This window comes from Nymphaea colorata, chromosome 12 (genome assembly GCF_008831285.2).
Source record: "Nymphaea colorata isolate Beijing-Zhang1983 chromosome 12, ASM883128v2, whole genome shotgun sequence".
Classification (NCBI taxonomy): domain Eukaryota; kingdom Viridiplantae; phylum Streptophyta; class Magnoliopsida; order Nymphaeales; family Nymphaeaceae; genus Nymphaea; species Nymphaea colorata.
In genome coordinates this window covers 13085527-13104358 of record NC_045149.1, presented here as the reverse complement: position 1 = coordinate 13104358, position 18832 = coordinate 13085527, and the positions used below count along the sequence as shown (strand labels likewise).

Here is an 18832-nt window from a genome sequence, read left to right as displayed (position 1 = left end):
GAAGATGCTGATGGAAGGTACAGGTCTTCCCTCACATGTGCGATCCTGGTGGCAAATTAAAGAGATCCTCGTGTTAATTGGGGTCAATCAATCGTCAATTATATAGAGAAATAACGAGGTTTGATTGCAGAATAATTGCCTTATTGACAGACGGACTTGCTCGAGCTAAGCTCGAATATGCGGTTACCAGATCTCCCAACAAAGTTATGTAATGATGGGTTTTTTATAGACCTCGACCCCTTGATAGGAGTCAAGTTTTTAGAGGTAGAATTCTTTACTAGTGATTACATAGGCTAAGAAATGTAAAAATGCTATTGAAGTAATTTTGGATTGCTTTCCTATTAAAGAGGTAGAGCATGGGTAGAAAATGGACAAATATTGCCCTTCATGTGGTTCAACTAGCCATTTTGCTGATAGATGTCAGGTGTCTACTGCAAATTTTGATGCCATCATCCCGCCCTTGATGGACGGTTGGAGGTCAACATGGCCAGTACATGAAAAATCACAATTGTTGGGCAAGTCCAATTTGCCTAATCAATTTCAGGCAATAGAGATTGATCACCTGGGATCTAAGACTGCTCATCCTCTTGAGGTCAACAACCTATCTGCATTGTCCTTGCCGATTCTCATTCCTCCATGAAGGAGGATCGAGCAGGCTGTCCAGATTTTGACTAAAGTCGACCACCTTCCTCCTACCTCATAGCTTGATCTGACCCAGTAGGTTCGCAAAGAAGCTTTCCAAACCATCCTCCCCGCTTTCTTGCTTTCTGATTCTTCAGCCAAGTTCTATTCATGGGCAGATTCCTCAATCTTTCTCAACACTCCCTTCTGCAACAAACCTTTCTCGATTCTCCTTTGTAGAGATGTCAATGTACTTGATTTGGATGAATGTCCGGCTGAGCTGTTCCAAAAAGTCATATAGGAAAAAAAAAACTAATATCAGATTAAAAAATTAGATCAGACTCGGATTTAAAAAATGACCTCCAATTAGTTTGGAATTCAGATTTACATAAATATCCACTCATATTCATATTTGGATTCGGATCGCATTTAGTTTTAAATAAATATCCTATATCCAATGCTCTTACATTTTGAAGATCGATCAGATTCAGTTTAAAATTTGGATTCAGATTTGAATATAGAAATCAGATTTGGATTATGAAATTGAATTTTGAATTCAGATTCAAATATGACATTTCTTTGTTCGTATCTGAATCCAAATTTGAATACTAATATGTGAATATCTAAAAAAAAGTTTGACACATATCTAAAAAAAAGTTTGACACTGATAATGGTATAAACGATTCGAATATGAATCATTGACATTCCAATTCCCTGAGAGATTTTTAATATGCAAAGTGGGTAGGTCGAGAAGTACGGTTGGACTTGGACATAAAAGACAATCCCAAGGTCAGAACTGCCAACGTTTGCACATACAATGAGGAGACCCATCAAAGAGAGTAGAGAATCTCAATTGGATGAAATGTTCAGACTGCAAGAACATAAACCGGGAGAACGAAGGAATAACCAATCCAACCGAACTCATGGAGGCACGGTTTTCATCTATCCTCCCACCATGTGAGGACTTTGGTATTTTCACGGGTGTAGTGGATGTAAATAGAAGTAGCATCTCACCTTGCCTTGCGGCAGGTTTTCTATGTGGTCTGTGTTGGGATTTCCTAAAACTTTCATTGTAATGTTTTTTATCTTGATGTGGAATCCACTTTTTTTGTCGTACACAGAAAGAGGTTATTTTAGTAATAGAAGTCATGCGCTTACTACCCGGCAAGTGTCTTCCAAACTCGTGCCAGGATGGTCGAACTTTAATCCAGAATGCGAAATCACAAACCCAGGAAGGATCTTGATAGAAATCCCTGGTAAGAAGCATGCGTTAACTGGCGAACAGGCATTCTTCAAGACTTCAACCATGCCCACGTTACCAAGATAGGTCTTTGATCAGTCCACTCCTCTGTCCGAGCTTTGTTCTAGTTACCCACATACGCTATAAAAACACGCTCCACAAGATTCAGCCAGGTTTCATGCAAAATAGAAAACAAACAAAAATTCACCTCTTCACCGTTTATTCCAAAGGTAAAATCACCACTGCATAATTGGAAGGTTCACACCCTCTTCCTACTTTCAGGAAAGAGAAATACAGTTGAATGCACTTGTTCTCGAAAAGAACCAAAAATACAAACTCTTCCTACTTTCAGGAAAGAGAAATACAGTTGAATGCACTTGTTCTCGAAAAGAAGCAAAAATACAAAAAATCAAAAAGTGCTCCTGCTTTTCCACACGCATCAAAAAAGAATTAAGTTTCTGTACAGAAGCTTACAACTTTTTGACAAGCATCACAGAATGTGTTAAATATACCACGAACCCCAAGAGAACCCACTCTGCAGGGGAAATCACAAAACCTCCAACTGGAATCATATGAATATCACCAACATGGGATGCAAAAGGCGCCCAAACTCTCCAAATCATGAAGACGACCCTAGAAGAAGAAATATTATTTTAAAAAGACAGGCTTCTTTCAGCCATAAGCATAACAGTAGGTAAAGCAAATTTTGAAGGAATTGACTAGTATGGAGGGCGGAAAAATTACCCTACCAAGTTTCTGATGTCAGCTGATGCCTGTGGTCCTTCTGGCTTCTAGCAAAGTGGCTTGTTTAAGTGCTTCTTGAGCTTCATCATTCTTTCCTAGTGCAGATTTGGACGCTGCCTGCAAATAAAATGCAGTAGGCCATGCAGGGGAAATAGCCTGTGCCTGTGTTGCATCATGAAGGGCTTCATCTGGCATATCACTCATAAGGTAGGACAAGCAGCGGCGAGCAAAAACCGTTGGTGACACCACTGTTCCAACTTCAATAAACTGAAAAAGCAAAAAGCTAGAGAGGTCAAGGAGAACAGCAAGATGGCAGCTCATGCACACATGCAGCATGTGTATCAGTGTATGCGAGAGAGATGGAGTAAACCATGTTGTTGACCCTTGCATTCTGGACATGCTTAAAGACTACAGGAAACAGAAGGCAGAGAGGACAAACGACCTTCTCTAAACAGAAGAGAGCAAATGCATGGCCAGAGGTAATCTATGACATGCCCTTTCCTTTCAGAAAATCAATAAGATACCCAAGAAGCTTATTAAGTCCCCATACAAAAATGATTTCATAAAACAGGAATGAACAAAATCAACTTATCTGTTTCTGGTGAAAATAAAATCTGGTTTCTTTAGTTGTAGAAGATAGAATATCTCCAAGAAAAAAATCAGTACAGAACCTGGGTATAGCAGTCAATTGCAGTCCTGAAATCCTTGTGCCTGAAAGCGGCATCTCCTTGTTTCTTTGAGTTAAGAGTGTCCTGCATTTGGTTGGTCCACATCTGGAAGGATAGCTGAGATACAGAAAAGTAAATAAATAGATAAATAGACAAAGAATGTCATATCAAAGGCATACCACAATTCAGTAGGTAATACTTGATCACTGGATAACAAATAGAACCTCAAAATAGGAGATACATAATCGCAAACCAAAACATTTAACGGATCTCGAGATGGAAGCGTTCATATCCACTACACATTTATGACATGGTCAAAAATTATGTCTAAGATGCATCCGTGCATGTCTTCTAAGTTCTAACCCAACATTGAACATGATGAATAACTTTGACCAATGAAAGTGCCAAATCTGACCTATAAATTATATCTTATTATTTCTTGCTGTGATAGTAATTATGGAAACAACAACTATTATTATACTAAATATATGTACATTTTTAATGTAAATTCCATAGAAGCAATTTTCCAATTTGTTCTGAACTCTTACCGATTACATCATCTGCCCTATTCTGAGCAGGTTGTGTCAAGTTGGACATATGAAATTTCCAAACCAAAAAGATGACTCATGTATTTTTAGTTTTTTACACATCATCTTTTCTTAAAAGAACACTCAGAGTCTTGGAACCAAGTTCGGGTACCTTAATAGAAAAATTGCATCTCAGAAGGGGGGGGGGGGGGGGTTCTTCGGGGCTCGAGAGATGGAAGACATAGGGCCCAAAAGTGGTTAATTCGCTGCGGGGGAATTCAAACGAAAGGGAACAATTCATTCTCTACGAGACCTGATCTCTTGCGTGAGACAATTCTTTTGGCTCACAATAAAGCGTTATCCTGATCGGGCAACTAGTAGCCCTACCTATCTACCTCTCCAGACACAATATCTTGAGTACCAATGATGGTTACCACATCTGCTGGCATGTGATGTTTGGACATAGAATCGAGTCGGCTCGATCTGAAATAGTGGAACGGTCAATATTCTTCTTCTTTTTCCTATCTTTACGAATAAAATCAGAGGAGTGCATAATCTCATTATGATTACCAAATTTCCCTCTTTAACCAAGAAAACATCCAAATGTAACAAAGACCAAAAACTCAGAATTTGGGGGTCAAATCAAATAGACATATGGTTATGTGACTTTTGTCATATTATCATTGAGGAAGGTACAATGCAGCAAATGCAAGAAAAATGTGACGCATGCTTACAGCTGGTACACATGCACTAGATTTAGAAAAATATGTATGAAGTAATGTAACCACATATATAATTGCGAAATTAAACATCTAATTTTAGCAAATGATGAAGTTATACGTATATATATATAATCATGACTAGATATATAATTTCAAATTTTTAAAAAGTTCAAAAAGATTTTTTTTTTTTCAGAATTTTGACTATTCAATGAACTGGATTGGACTTCGTCTAACCCAACCTTGATTCAAAACACACTAAGTACCTTTCCCTACCTGCCAATAAGAACATAGGTACTTGGACCTAAGAGGTGTAACCACATAATATCTTGCTGAGTTGGCCAGGGCATATTATTCGTCTTGCTTATCAAAAATTAAGTGTGCGATCTAGAAGATTTTCAGTAAAAGAGAGAGAGAGAGAGAGAGAGAGAGAGAGAGAGAGAGAGAGAGAGAGAGACCTCAGTTGCTGTTCCTTCATCATCCTTATATCCAACATTCTCTAGAATCTCATGTACTGCAGTCAAATCCATTCTTGAGCAGGCATCACCCAAAGGAGACAAAGTCATCTGTTCCGATGTTGAAACTGACCCATGTGGTATGCCCATCAAGACATAAGAAGGAACCTGTTTGTTAAGAGCCTTCCAATGATCAGGTCGTTGCATTTTGCACAACAGAGAGAGCATATGGAATACAAAAGTTGGATAATGGAATACATGAAACCGGTTCTAAAATGTAAGAAATAAATTGAAACACTGAATAGAATGTAAAAAAAGACAAATAATAATATGCACATAAAAGGATTCCAATCCAGAGTAACAGTCCAAGTTTAGTGACGCCTGTTAATGGAGCCATCAGATCAGTGAGCACAGAGCTACAGATCAGGTTAGGACAGCATTTTTCAGGAGACAAACTGTGGAATGCTGTATTCTGGAAATGATCAGCAATTAATGAAACCTCATGAATATTCAGATAGCAAAGGGCTGGGCAGGTCATCTAGACTCAACCTACATAACAAAATTCATAATATATGTCAAAAGTCTACAGACAATCAAACATTTTGTTGCTTAACTGAAGACATGCCTTGTTGCAGGTTATATGTCCTAAATTACCTGAAAATTTCACAGAGACAGTCTGAAATCACTTACAAATATAAGAATATATGGGATGCCAGGGATACACGACAAGGGGTCCCTGAACATTCAACCGGTTTATACATAGATGAAAGCAGGGATGGTGTGATTCTCTATGGAATTTGACAATGCTCCTCCCAGACAGCTTCTTCCTATGTCAAGAATATACTGGTTTAAACAAGACCAGCATACCGACAAATCACATCCTTTAGTCATATGCCAAAAGAATTCAGAAGCAAAATTCAATTTATGCACCCCCAAAGAAGACTCTACTCCAGACAAAAGAATAAAGAGGAAACACCAAATTCTCCCACTAGTTTGTTGCCAAAGTGTCACAACCTTGGAACCCCTCAAGGTTTCCTTCCTATGGTCGCTATAGAAACAAATGTGTATCAACTACCCTGAAGCTGCACCAGATTGGCATTCACCTACTGGTAAATATTCTGTGAGAAACAAAAGGCTTCAATGTTGCCAAGGCAAATGCTCCAAAAATCATTCATAAATGAGAATAGTTGTTCTCCACTAAATTATCAGGAGTCACAAAATTGAATGATAACTATGCACTCAAAAAAATATTAATGGTCTAGGGTTCAAATCTTGCTATCCATATCCCCTTCTCAAAAACCACAAGGTTGCCAAAGCAAATGCCCCAAAAGACATTCTTAAATGTTAGCAGGGGTTTTCCCTCAAATTATTATGAGTCAAAATTGAGTCATAACTACACAGTAAAAAAATATCAGTATTGTGGTAAATTTTCCAGATAACATCTAGGGAAGATATTGCAAAATACAACAAAAGGGCAAAAGTTAGAAAAAAAAGGGGTGGTTCCTTGTCCCCTGGGCCATTTGAGGTCCTGTTGAGTTCTTACTCTTCGACCAAGACCTTGACCCATTCCATAAGAGGTGGAAATTCATCTTCATATTTGCATCATACAAGACACTAACAGATCGGTAAAATGAATCGGCTCAGTCACTTTTAACAATTCAATTTGGTTCAATCATTATGTTTATCCATCTAAGATTTAACCCCAAAAAAAACAGTTCGACAATAAAACGACTAAAATCAATTATAAACTTGTCTTTCACCAATTTTACTTTTACTTGTTCTTAACTTCTTTACTGTTTCTTTGTTTCCTGTTACTGCATTGCCAAATCAAAGAACATCGAGCTAGAAATTTATCAAGAAAAAACTTGCGACGGTAACATATCTAATCTGGTTCCCAGCGAACATTAATACAAGAAGGAAATTTGAAACGCTTAATAAGCTTCAAAAGAACAGATGACTGATGCAAGTATGGTTTCTCGCTTAGTTAACAAAAGAACTTACCAGCAAGTGTTCACCGCTATCTTTTGCTTATATATATATATATATATACAGGGAAAGGCAAATTGTCCAATATTTTGAACCCAATTGATTTTTCAAATTTCATTATATGCTGATCTTCAGAACGTTGCACCAACCGTCAGTTAATTTCCACTTTTTTCACGGACTTTCCCCTCTTCTCTCTGCAGAAGCTTCTTCAGGAATTTTTTCAGATGGTCATGGATGTCTGTCCCTGGCCATGTCCGGCAACCGACAAGCTTCACCCAGGCACGTGCAGTGGCACTCTCTCTCTCTCTCTCTCTCTCTCTCTCTCTCTCTCTCTCTCTCTCTCTCTCGTCTTCTTTTTATGCCCGAGATACAAACACCATTTTTTGCAAACCAGAGGGCTTGAAGACATCAAAAGTCAGCAGCAAGAGATAGAGAACACGCAATAATTCTTTGTTCCATCGATGGACTTCTTAACAACTTAGCTTTTGATTCTTTTAGTCGCCCAAAACACTAATCTATCCCCACCCTCCCTTCTTTTGTAGCAGTGGCAAGATCACAGGCTCCCAGTGATGGGTCGGCACAACGATGTTACAGCAGACTGCTGAGTCTAGCTCAAACTCGGGCACAGCTTATTAAGTCAGCCCAAGTCGACCTTGTAAAGCTCAACTCGAGCTCGAGCAAGAAAGATGTGAGTCGATCCCAGCTTGAGCTTGACTCAGCTCTTGTACAGCCCTAAATATGAGCAATAAATATATTGCTGCTTTCTTAAACCTTGCTTACATACATACACATGTATGTATGTATATATATATATATATATATATATATATATATATATATATATATATATATATATATATATATATATAATCACTGAACCGTAACACTAAGTTCAAGTGACATCTGGAGACATCAAATGAGAACCATCCATCTTTTTGATGGAGGGTCCTCATTTGATCTCCTTTTCTTTCTTTTTATGTGCTTTTCTTCACTTCTTTATTTTTTTATTAATTTTTTTGGTGAGTGATCGTGCTATGGAGGAGGAGGAGGAATAGAGATGACTCCTCCATTGCCCCACAGCAGCGCTCAGGCCATCGTCTGGTGCCACCCTGCGGTCACCGACCGTCGGATAGCGCTGGCTGATGGCCTGGGCGCCACCGCTGATGGCAGCGGAACGAGATAGATCTTCTCCCTCTCAACACAAGGGAAAGAGGAAGGATCCCCCCCCCTCTGCTCAACGGCGGTGCCCAGGCCATCAGCCCATGCCGCTGGATGCACGCAGACCGTCGGGTGGCGCAGTAGAGGGCCTGGGCACCACCGTCGAGCGGCATGAGTGGGGGAAACCTTTTCCAAAGACAGAGGGGTTTCTTCCCCTCCCACCACCCGACAAACCGTCGGGTGGTGCAGTCGTCGAGCAGCGGGAAAGGGAGAAACCCCTCCCCCTTCCTTGTCTTCTAAACGTTACCCATGGTTCAGTGAATATATATATATTGTGTTTTATGGTGTTGTCGACATAAAACCATTGATTTTGGTGAATGTATCAAATCTCTTCTCCACATCGGTGCTGGTGATTTTTCCTTTTTGAGACAGTTCTGGATAAGCTCAGGCATACCAATGCAGTTACGTTTGTGAAAGATGACCAGAGTCCGGCCAACAAACCAGAAAGGCATATACATATGACCCTCAACATTGCCCATTGCGAAAATCAAAGAAAATAGGCTTTAAGTGCATTGAACATGAAATATATGATAGTGGACACTTTGTGTTATATAACACCTAAGACTGTCAAACTCGCAGCATCATGTTCATATTTTTCTTCACTTACAATATTTGAAAAAATGGAAATTAGGAGTGTTAGTGTCAAATAGTCTTGGATGTTGACACTGGAGCCCCTAGAATTGTCAAAGTATCATATTCTTTATTCGTGCATGTTATATCTCTCAAAAAAGAAATAAATGTTTCAACTTTCTAGGGACAAGTTCTATGAACATGGATCATTGGAGGCCAAGGACATGAACAAATACATGTAGACTTTCTTGCAATAATTTCAATAAAATTTTTGTGTGACTCGGCCAGTTGTTCCTTCTTCCCCTTTTCCCCAACAGATATTATGAATTTAAGAGGAATTCCCTGCATAAGGAAGTCAAACCCAAGAGTTCAAACGTCAACCAAGTCAATCTAGTTGACTTGTCTGATTCAGTGACTTAGTTCTCAACCTAGACAAGAAAATGAAAACCAAGGAATTGGTGGGTTGGCCGAGCCATGGGATGACCAGGCTGATTCGTCCAAATTTCAGTTAATGGAAGTTTGCCATGTCAGCCACGCCACAGGCTGGTTTAACCTAGTGATTTATGTATACACTCTAAGTGTTTATATTAGATAAGCATCTTACATTTGTGTATGTGTACTCAGTCAAATTCTGAAAGTAAAAGATGCATGTGCATAAAATAATGTATTTGTATTAGATACAGTGCTAACATTTATATTTTATTTAAACATATGTATATATGTTATTATCCATATTATATATAATTTAAAATAGTTCAATGAATAATAAGAACTAGAGTATACATATGCATATATACTTTATGTGAAAAATGAAGTTGCCAAAACCAAGCCAAGTCATGCGACCCAGCGTGACGAGTCAACTGATTTTGAATCAAATCTTGAATCACCAGATTTTAGAACCTTGAGTCAAACCCCAATCCATCAGCTTAATGAGTTTCAGAAGTTGCAACAAAAAGGAAGTACAAATAGTGAAATAGGTGCATGCAAATGCTTCATGCTCTCAAAAACCAACCAAGAGATGTGTTTAAAAGATCATGAATGCTTTTGTCTTGAATAAGCTCACCTGAAAAATGTAAAATCAAATATATACACAGACTAAAACCCACGGAAATTGCCATGAACCACCTAAATAAAGGAAAATCACCTCAGTTTCTCTCTGAAGAGACAATAAAGCAACTGCTAAGGATTTTGCATTTGGCCTTTCACGTGGCTCATATTGAAGACAACGAGAAGCTAATTGCACCAACTCAGTCCCATCATCGTCAGAAAATTGACCTTCCAAGCAAGAATCTGCCAGCATCAAGAAGTTTCTGCCACGAATCAAGTCAAGGGCCTGTAGAAGTTCAGAACAAGTTTGAGAACCAAAAAAATAACTAGAAAGTGACAAAATGAAACCACTTTTGTTACTAAAAAGGTGCAGCACTGATGGTGGTGTTGCAACACCTTCTATGTCGTCTCAAGAATAGCTTATATCAAAGACTTTGACAAAACTTAAGGGGCATATATCCCTAAATGTCCCGGTTTGTTGCCTTCTGGGAGCAAACTGAAATGGCTGCACATCTAATTGATATCCACCAGACCAGGCATTTGGATCAGTTTTCAGCGGTCGTACAATAATAAAGAACAAAAAGAAGAATCACATATTTACAAATGCCATTCTCAAAATTTCTCTCAAGGTTTTTCATAGAAGTTTTTAAGAAGTTGTTCTCCAGGGAAGGTCTTAGGTTAAAAAAAATGAAAATTTTAAAATTAAATCAGCCTTAAAATAATTTCTTTTTCCTTCTTTCCTCCTTTCTTTCCTCTTTCTTTCCTACTTTTTTACTTTAATTCTTTCTTCCTTTTCTTCCTTCTTCCTTTTCCAAATTTCTTTCCCTTTCTTTTCTCCTTCCTCATTTCTTCCTTCCTTTTCTTTTCTTTCTTCCTCTTCCTCTTCCTCACTTCGTTCATTTCTGACCTTCCTTCCTTATTTTCTTCACTTTTCTCCTTTGATACATCAAGAAAACAAACCACAAGAGATTACAGAACATTTTCAAATATTCTTGACATTTCTGAAGTTATTCAGAAAACCTGTTTTATACAAAAGAATGCCCCCAATGTTATCGTGATACATTTCTTTTACAATATTTCAATGTACCGCAAAATTTCACTTTTTTTTAGTTTTTTCCTTTTTCTGGTATTATGATAAATGCACGAATATTAGATAGTTAGAGTAATAAATGGGGTATATAACAAGCAGAGGAAGAAAAATGTGGGAGCACTTGAAAAAAATTAATAAGAATGTTTGAAGAAATTAGGAGGCCCAAGAGTATGAACAAGAGGCAACCGTTAAAATGAGTATAGAGGACAAAAGAAATGCATATGGTTCCACTTGAGTACATCTTGACTATTCCTTTTAATTCACAATATGTAATTTGGGGAAGCTTCTGACTACTATGATCCAGACACAAAATATGGAAGGCAGAACCCCAAAGATTCATTCCTCAAATACTGCTAATCCGGAATGTAAGAAGTCATCATGCAGATTGAAGAATGAGAACTTGACAAGTTTATCGCTTTTGTTTTCACTCTTTGTACTTCATTGACAAATTTGGGGAAGCTTCTGATTACCATGATCCAAAGAGAAAAGTTAGAAGGCAGAACCTCAAAGATTCATTCCTCAAATACTGCTCATGCAGATGAAAGAATTAGAATTTGACAAGTTTATCTCTCATCTTTTCACTCTTCGTACTTCATTGACAGACAAAATGGCTTATAACGAACAATAAAGCACCATGGTCCTTTATATAATCAAAGGATTGTGCTCCTTGAGATACATACAGTTATTGAAGACACACAAACACAAATTCAAGCAGATTTACTAAAATAGCAACTCAAATACTAATGGTTGGACAGACAAACAAAAGATGAAGCTTAAGAATGCCGAAAATAGCTCTGGAGAGTGAGTGGGGGGTTCTCCAGTCTTTGCAAACAAGTAGGCACAAAACTTGACATCTATGCCTTATGGCTACAAGCATATCAACAAGCCAGCCCTTTCGCGAAGGCACGCGAGAAGACCGGGGGTAAAATGGTATGCACTTTTTTTTGGAAGCTAGCTCCAACCATCTAGCTTATAACAATTATTGACCTCAAAAGAAACTGACAGAATGTGAAAAAGAATAAGCAGGTAATGAGAAAGCACTATGTATGGCAAAATTGTTGACTTTGTCATACACTGAAAGATATTTGTCATAAAAAAGCATGAAACAGAAATGGAAGTTAAAAAATGAAACAAATGGTAAGGCTGATATAAACCAATAGATCATTTACTTTACAGTTTACAGTTTAGCCAACTCCAACTAAAGGAAAGTTTCCATTCATTCCCTAATAATGAGATCAGAGAACAATATAAATGTCAAACTTACATGACTAGGAGGGATATGCTTCCCACTGAGCAGGTCAAGCAAAAGCGTGCCAAAACTATATATTACACTTTCTGATGTCACTCGACCTGGAGAGAGAGAGATAATCATAACCTTGTGTTGCCAAAGGAGAAGGATTAACAAATACGTCTAAGATCATTTACTGGACTGCTTGTAGGCAAAATCATGATCAGATTGCCAGGAAAAGGCCAACCATCTCAGACTCATTGGTTTTGATTTACTGATTCCATTGCAACAATATCAGGAGACTATCAAGGAATATACTATTTAGAAAATATTTTAAATATCATCATATTTTTCTTACTAACAACTGAATCTGAAACGTCGACATATTAGGTTTTTTCGAAAAATGTAGGGCCGTTTTGTGATTATCTTCTAATGTCATACTTGATATCATAATAAAAACATCACGATGAACATTTCATAGGAAAGCGACCTTTTTTTAAGATAACCAAGAAAAGAACTCATAATTGCATGGTTATATTCGTGGCTCAAAAAGTACATATCACATAGAGGAGGAAATGAAAACTTCTACAATTAAGCATAGTTTTCAATTAGGTGTTCATTGTAATATATTCATATACAGAGTTAATTTTATATCAACTTTTATACATTCTAAACATGTTTGCCTTTATTTCATATACTCAATTTTTCAGTTATTTCACATATCAGTTTTTCAATCTTTAGTGATTTATAAACACATAGGGACGTACATACATATATATACATATATCTACATACAAATTACAAACACATATATATACATATGTGTGTGTGTGTGTGTGGAAGTCCACTGGCCGTGTTGTTTGGTCATTTTAAGTTCTAATCACTCAGATCGGTTAGGCATGCCCAATAATGGAGGAATCAAAAAAGATACTTGTTGCAGCCTTGAAACGTGGAGAGAGAGAGAGAGGGCTGAAGACGTGAGAGTTGGGAAGAAAAGAACACGTTTAATTCACTAACCCTAATCTCTATTATAAAGAGATTAGGGTAGAAAGAAGATTTACAGATTACATCAATCTAAAATAAAGAAAATATTAAAGAGATCTTATAACTTTTTAATATTACAAAGAACCACCTAGAAACATAAACATTCTTATTTCAACACTCCCCCTCAAGCTGGAGCATACATATTAAACATGCTCAGCTTGTCACAACATTTAGAGAAATCACCAATAGGTAGAGCTTTGGTGAAGACATCTGCAGCTTGGTCTTCTGAAGGGATATGAATAGTGGCAATGGTTCCTTCTTGAACGAGATCCCAAATGTAATGACAGTCAACCTCAATATGTTTAGTTCACTCATGGAAAACTGGATTATTAACAATGTATGCACGATTGTCACAATACATCTTCATGGGAAATTGAATCGACACACTTAGGCTAGATAGCATGGATCTAACGCAAGTCATTTCTGTTGCAGTTTGAGCCATAGCTCTATATTCAGATTCTGCACTAGATCTTGACACCACGCCTTGTTTTTTACTTCTCCATGATATGAGGTTGTCTCCCACAAATACACAAAATCATGTGGTAGATTTTTTGTCCTCGACTGAGCCAGCATAGTCAACATCACTATAGGCTTCCACTTCCAGAGTCTTGCCTTTTGTGAACAAAAGGCCTTTGCCAGGAGACGATTTCAGATATTTAACCACCATCAAAGCAGCATCCCAATGAACTTTCCGTGGGTTTTCCATAAATTGACTTAGCTTCCCCACTGCAAAACTAATGTCTGGTCTTGTCACAGTAACATAGAGTAGTTTTCCAATAAGGGATCTATAAGATCTAGAATCCACTAATTCTGTTTGGTCAACATGAAGGTGTATACGTGGATTCATAGGCAAATTAGCCGGTTTAGCTCCTAGCATCCCTGTGTCCTGCAATAAATCAAGAACATACTTCCGTTGAGAGAGAACAACACCCTCCCTATTGCGAGCAACTTCTATTCCCAAGAAGTATCGAAGTGGACCAAGATCTTTCGTCACAAAGTGTTTTTGAAGAAACAGTTTTGCATCAGAAATTTCTTGATCAGAGTCACCTGTTAGGATAATATCATCAACATAAACCACGAGAACGGTTATACCTCTGGAAGTCTTCTTGATAAACAAAGAATGATCAAGAGGAGATCTCACAAAGCCACACTTTGAGACTACCTCGGAAAACTTGTGAAACCACGCACGAGGACTCTGTTTGAGTCCATAAATAGCTTTCTTCAGCTTGCACACTTTGCCACACTCCTCCTGTCGTTCAAATCCTGGTGGTTGTTGCATATAGACAGTCTCATCGAGATCACCGTACAAAAAGGCGTTTTTGACATCCAGTTGATACATGTGCCAGTCATGGTGGACAGCCACAGAAATGATAAGACGAATGGTTCCCAACCGAGCAACTGGAGAGAATGTCTCAAAGAAATCCACACCGTAGGTCTGCGTGTAGCCCTTAGCAACCAACCGAGCTTTGTATCGTTCCATAGAACCATCAAAATTATATTTCACTGTGAATACCCACTTTGAGCCAACAATATCACAACGAGGAGGAGGATCAACAAGTTCCCAAGTGTCTCTCTGCACTAAGGCATCCATCTCATCTTGCATAGCCCGTCTCAATTGGGTGTCTAATAAAGCCTGCTGGTGACACGTAGGAACCGTATGAGCAGCCAGAGCTTGAATGAACTGTTGCATATTTTTACCAACACCATCAGTAGACACAAAATGAGATATAGGATGTAAAGTACATTGTCGCCAGACTTTGCGAAGAGCAATAGGTAAGTCTTGACAGGGATCAGAATGACTAGGGCTATGCACTTCAGATGTACTTACCTCCTGAGAAACCGTTGGCGAAGGATTATGAGAAGGGTCCTGTCGACGTGTGTAGACCAGCGGAGGATCACGAAACTTGGACACTACAGTAGAAGGAGATTCAGAAGGAAACGACTCCAAAGGAATAGGAGGAATAGGTAGTGGGTCTGGTGATGGTGGCATCTCAGGAAGGATGGAAGAGGAGCTATAATAAGGCTGAGACTCAAAGAATGTGACATCCACACTGATAAAGACTCATCTACAACTGATGAAGCTGCCTGAACAGACCCAATAGGAGATGGTAAAGAATTTTTGCCCTGCTTAGATGCAACATTTCTTCCTAGGGATGCACCGGAAGGACGACCATGTTTATCCCAACATCTGTCTTCTAAATGTCCTATTTTACCACAATAGGTGCACTGAAATCTTCCCCTACCTCCTCCTGACCCACGACCAATGCCTTTCCCCCTGAATGAACCGCGTCCACGACCTCCTGAGGCTACCAAGGCCGAAGCCTGTAAGTCACTAGAGGGCTGAGAAAGGGTCACAGCAAGACGACTGAGTCTGTTGTAGGCGTCGGCTAGGTCAGGGATTTCTGCTCCAATCAACATCTGAGCATTTGCTACAGCATATTCAGGGGAGAGACCCTGTAAAAACTTCGCAACCATAGACTGTTCACCACGAGTTTTATGACATGTTGGACATGGGGGACGTAATGCTTTAAGTCGTTCATAGATGGACTTGAGGGAAGCAAAGTACTGAGCAAGACTTTGATCACCCTGTTGCAAATTAAGTAATTCCTCCTCCACCTGCAATATCTTGCTAACATTCTTGTCATTTGAGTAAGTTTGTTTCAAGAAATCCCACATTTGTTTGGCCGAGGTATAGTATGCAATAGTTGATACTATTTGTACACTATTCATGATCCATGACATGACAATATTATTATGTCCCTTCTATGAAGCATATTTTCCACTTTTTTCAACAGGCTCATTTTCTTCTATAACATGTTCCTTCTCATGTCCAATCACTGACATCATAAACACACGAGACCAAATCTCATAGTTAGATCCATCTAACTTTATCGTAGAACCATAAGACAATGGGTTTCCTCCACGTTTAACCTCATGAGAAAAATCAGTCCTGAGATTTTCAGCCATTGCAAATCTATCCACAAGGGATCAACCACCACAGGCAAGAGAAATTATATATATATATATATTGAAAAAGAGACTGATCAGCAAGACCAAACTTCCCACACAGCCACGTTAGATGCACAAGAGCAAGCAAACCGCTGTCCAACTGTTGACAGCAACCCACGGCCAACAAAAAACAGCAATCTGAAAAAAAACTGGTCGCAGGCAGCTTCAAGGCAGAACAGGGCTGAATCTTCTAAAATCCGCCAAAATTCATCCAGAGCTCGGATCGAGCTGAATTTTGGACTGAAGCTTGCTGGGATGATTATCTACAGACGCCCAAAAGATGGGGGGCAAATGCCCACCCTAAGGTCCACTCGTTGTCAAGGCAAGGAGTTGGACTGTCGCCTGTCACGGGCTGTTTCAGAACAGGGCAGGGCAGCTCCTCCTCACGATCTCAGCAGGAAACAAGCAAATCCAGTCTTAACCAACCAACAACTTGTCTATTTATGTATCTAACGCAGCTGTACCACACATTAATTTTCACACATCATGGATAACGACATCAGATAAATGTAGTCAACGTAAACTGCCACAAAAAAAATCATAAAGAGCAGTCCTCCACTTGGCTGCCTTGATCATAGACCACATCAACCCATAAGAGTCCAGACGACTGGAGTCTATTAACGCATACTTCCTAGCGTGAATAGACTCCTCCACCTAGTTCCGTTGATGGAAATAATCAGTCAACTAGAATAGATGAGAAGAGAAGAATGAAGAGACGGAAGAAGAGGAAGGAGAACAAGACGGTGGAAGAGATAGCCTGAGAAGGAGAAGGAGGGTCGCTGGCTGTTCACGTCACGTCGCCAGATTCACGGACGTCTGCAGCCTATCGCCGGCTGTTCAAGTTGTGTCGCCAGTCACGTCCCGCTCTGATACCATGTTGCAGCCTTGAAACGTGGAGAGAGAGAGAGAGGGCTGAAGACGTGAGAGTTGAGAAGAAAAGAACACGTTTAATTCACTAACCCTAATCTCTATTATAAAGAGATTAGGGTAGAAAGAAGATTTACAGATTACATCAATCTAAAATAAAGAAAATATTAAAGAGATCTTATAACTCTTTAATATTACAAAGAACCACCTAGAAACATAAACATTCTTATTTCAACAATACTAAAATTGGAAGTCCAGAATGGATTCTGTTTTATGAGATAAGTAATATAAGTGTGTTGATCTTAAAATTCTTATAAAAATCTAATCCACACATTCAATTTTCATGACAATTTTTTCAACATATTTTTGGACATTACACATCCATCCACATTGTTGGATTTGTGAAAAAAATAGGGGAAGTGTGACATGTCCATTGGCCTGCATACAGCAGGTAAAGATGGATTGTGTGTCTTTTGTGTGTCAATAGATAACGTGCATGTAAAATTATATATATATATATTTGTTGAAGTATGTTAGACGGGTCTCGGGACCGGGTCCGGATCCATACCCGATCCATCTTGTAGCCCTTGTTGGGCATTACTTAAGTCGTGTAACCCTAATCCTTATGGTTAATGAAATCTTAAGAGAGAAAGAGAGTCTGGCGACTAGTGGGCAACCAGCTCCTCCTCATCCATGGTTTTTTTCCTCTTGTTGAGGGTTTTTCCACGTTACATCGTGTTCCTCGTACTCTCTTTCTTTGTGCTCGTGTTTCTACATGGTATCAGAGCCCACGAGATTGGGACTTTTTTGGTGATCGTGGAGTTTTCTTCACCTGCCGCCGTTGCTGTCACCGTCGTCGTTTCCGCCGCTGCCGCTGTCACCGCCGCCGCCGCCGTGTCCGACGCCGTTACCTTTCTGCTGCGTCGTCCGACGACGCTGATGACATAGCCGCCGGCTCCGCCACCGGTGTCACCGCCCTTGCTGCCGTGTTGTCGCCCTTGCTGCCGCACCGTCGACCTGCTCCCTGTCGTCGTCCTTTGCGCCATCGATATCGGCGCCCGACCTGCTCCGCCTGATCAGCAACGTCTTCCGCCGCCCGACCTGCTTCCTGGTGTTGCCTTTCCGTCTAGCGCTACCGCTACTCCCTGCATCATTGTTTTCCTGCGGGATCTGCTGCAGAGTTCCAGCACCTCTGCTCACGCCAGTTGTTGCGTGCTCCCCATTGCCGCGGCTGCCCTTTGTCACTACAGGAGAAATTTGGGTGTTCGATCGACGTGATGGTGGATTCCCCTATGGGAGAGCGGATCATCGACAGTGGCGCTACTCACCACATGACCGACGATCCTAAAGTCTTTCATGGGTATAAGCTTTCGTCAGGAAAAGAACGTGTTTCTCTTGCTGATGGTTCCTCTATCTCTGTGGCTGGGAAAGGGAGTCTCCCACTTTTGAACAAGTTCTTTGTCCACAATGCTCTACATGTTCCCCATCTTCCCTTGAACCTCTTGTCGGTTAGCAAGATTACGAAAGAGTTGAATTGCGAACTCATTTTTTCTGCTGATCGCTGTGTTATGCAAGACTTGGTGACAGGAAAGAGGATTGGGATTGGTCTGACTTCTGACGGGCTATATCGCTTACCTATGCATACTGCTCAGGCTCTCATGACGGCAGTCAGTCAAGCAACGAAGAACAGAGAGGAGTCCCTTCAATTGCTTCTACGGTGGCATAAGCGCCTTGGACACCTGCCTTTTGGAATTCTTAGACAAATGTTTCCTGATTTATGTTCCAAGTTAGATATGACT

General features: G+C 39.7%; 1 protein-coding gene across 8 annotated transcripts in view; it reads right to left on the bottom strand.

Annotated features, from left to right (window-relative positions):
- Positions 1-2049: 2049 nt before the first annotated feature.
- Positions 2050-18832, bottom strand: part of LOC116265698 (serine/threonine-protein kinase BSK5-like) — a 38793-nt gene continuing 22010 nt past the window's right edge. For 6 of the 8 annotated variants that reach the window (XM_031646503.2, XM_031646501.2, XM_031646506.2 and 3 more), the window contains 6 exons: positions 12150-12235; positions 9893-10081; positions 4978-5142; positions 3277-3390; positions 2611-2872; positions 2050-2494 (listed from right to left, as the gene is read on the bottom strand). In XM_031646503.2, coding sequence (XP_031502363.1) covers positions 2624-2872; positions 3277-3390; positions 4978-5142; positions 9893-10081; positions 12150-12235 — 803 coding nt within the window. In that variant the 3' untranslated portion in view covers positions 2050-2494; positions 2611-2623. Of the gene's footprint in view, positions 2495-2605; positions 2873-3276; positions 3391-4977; positions 5143-9892; positions 10082-12149; positions 12236-18832 lie in introns of all 8 variants that reach the window. The other 2 variants (XM_031646502.2, XM_050080926.1) reach the window with 2 other exon arrangements.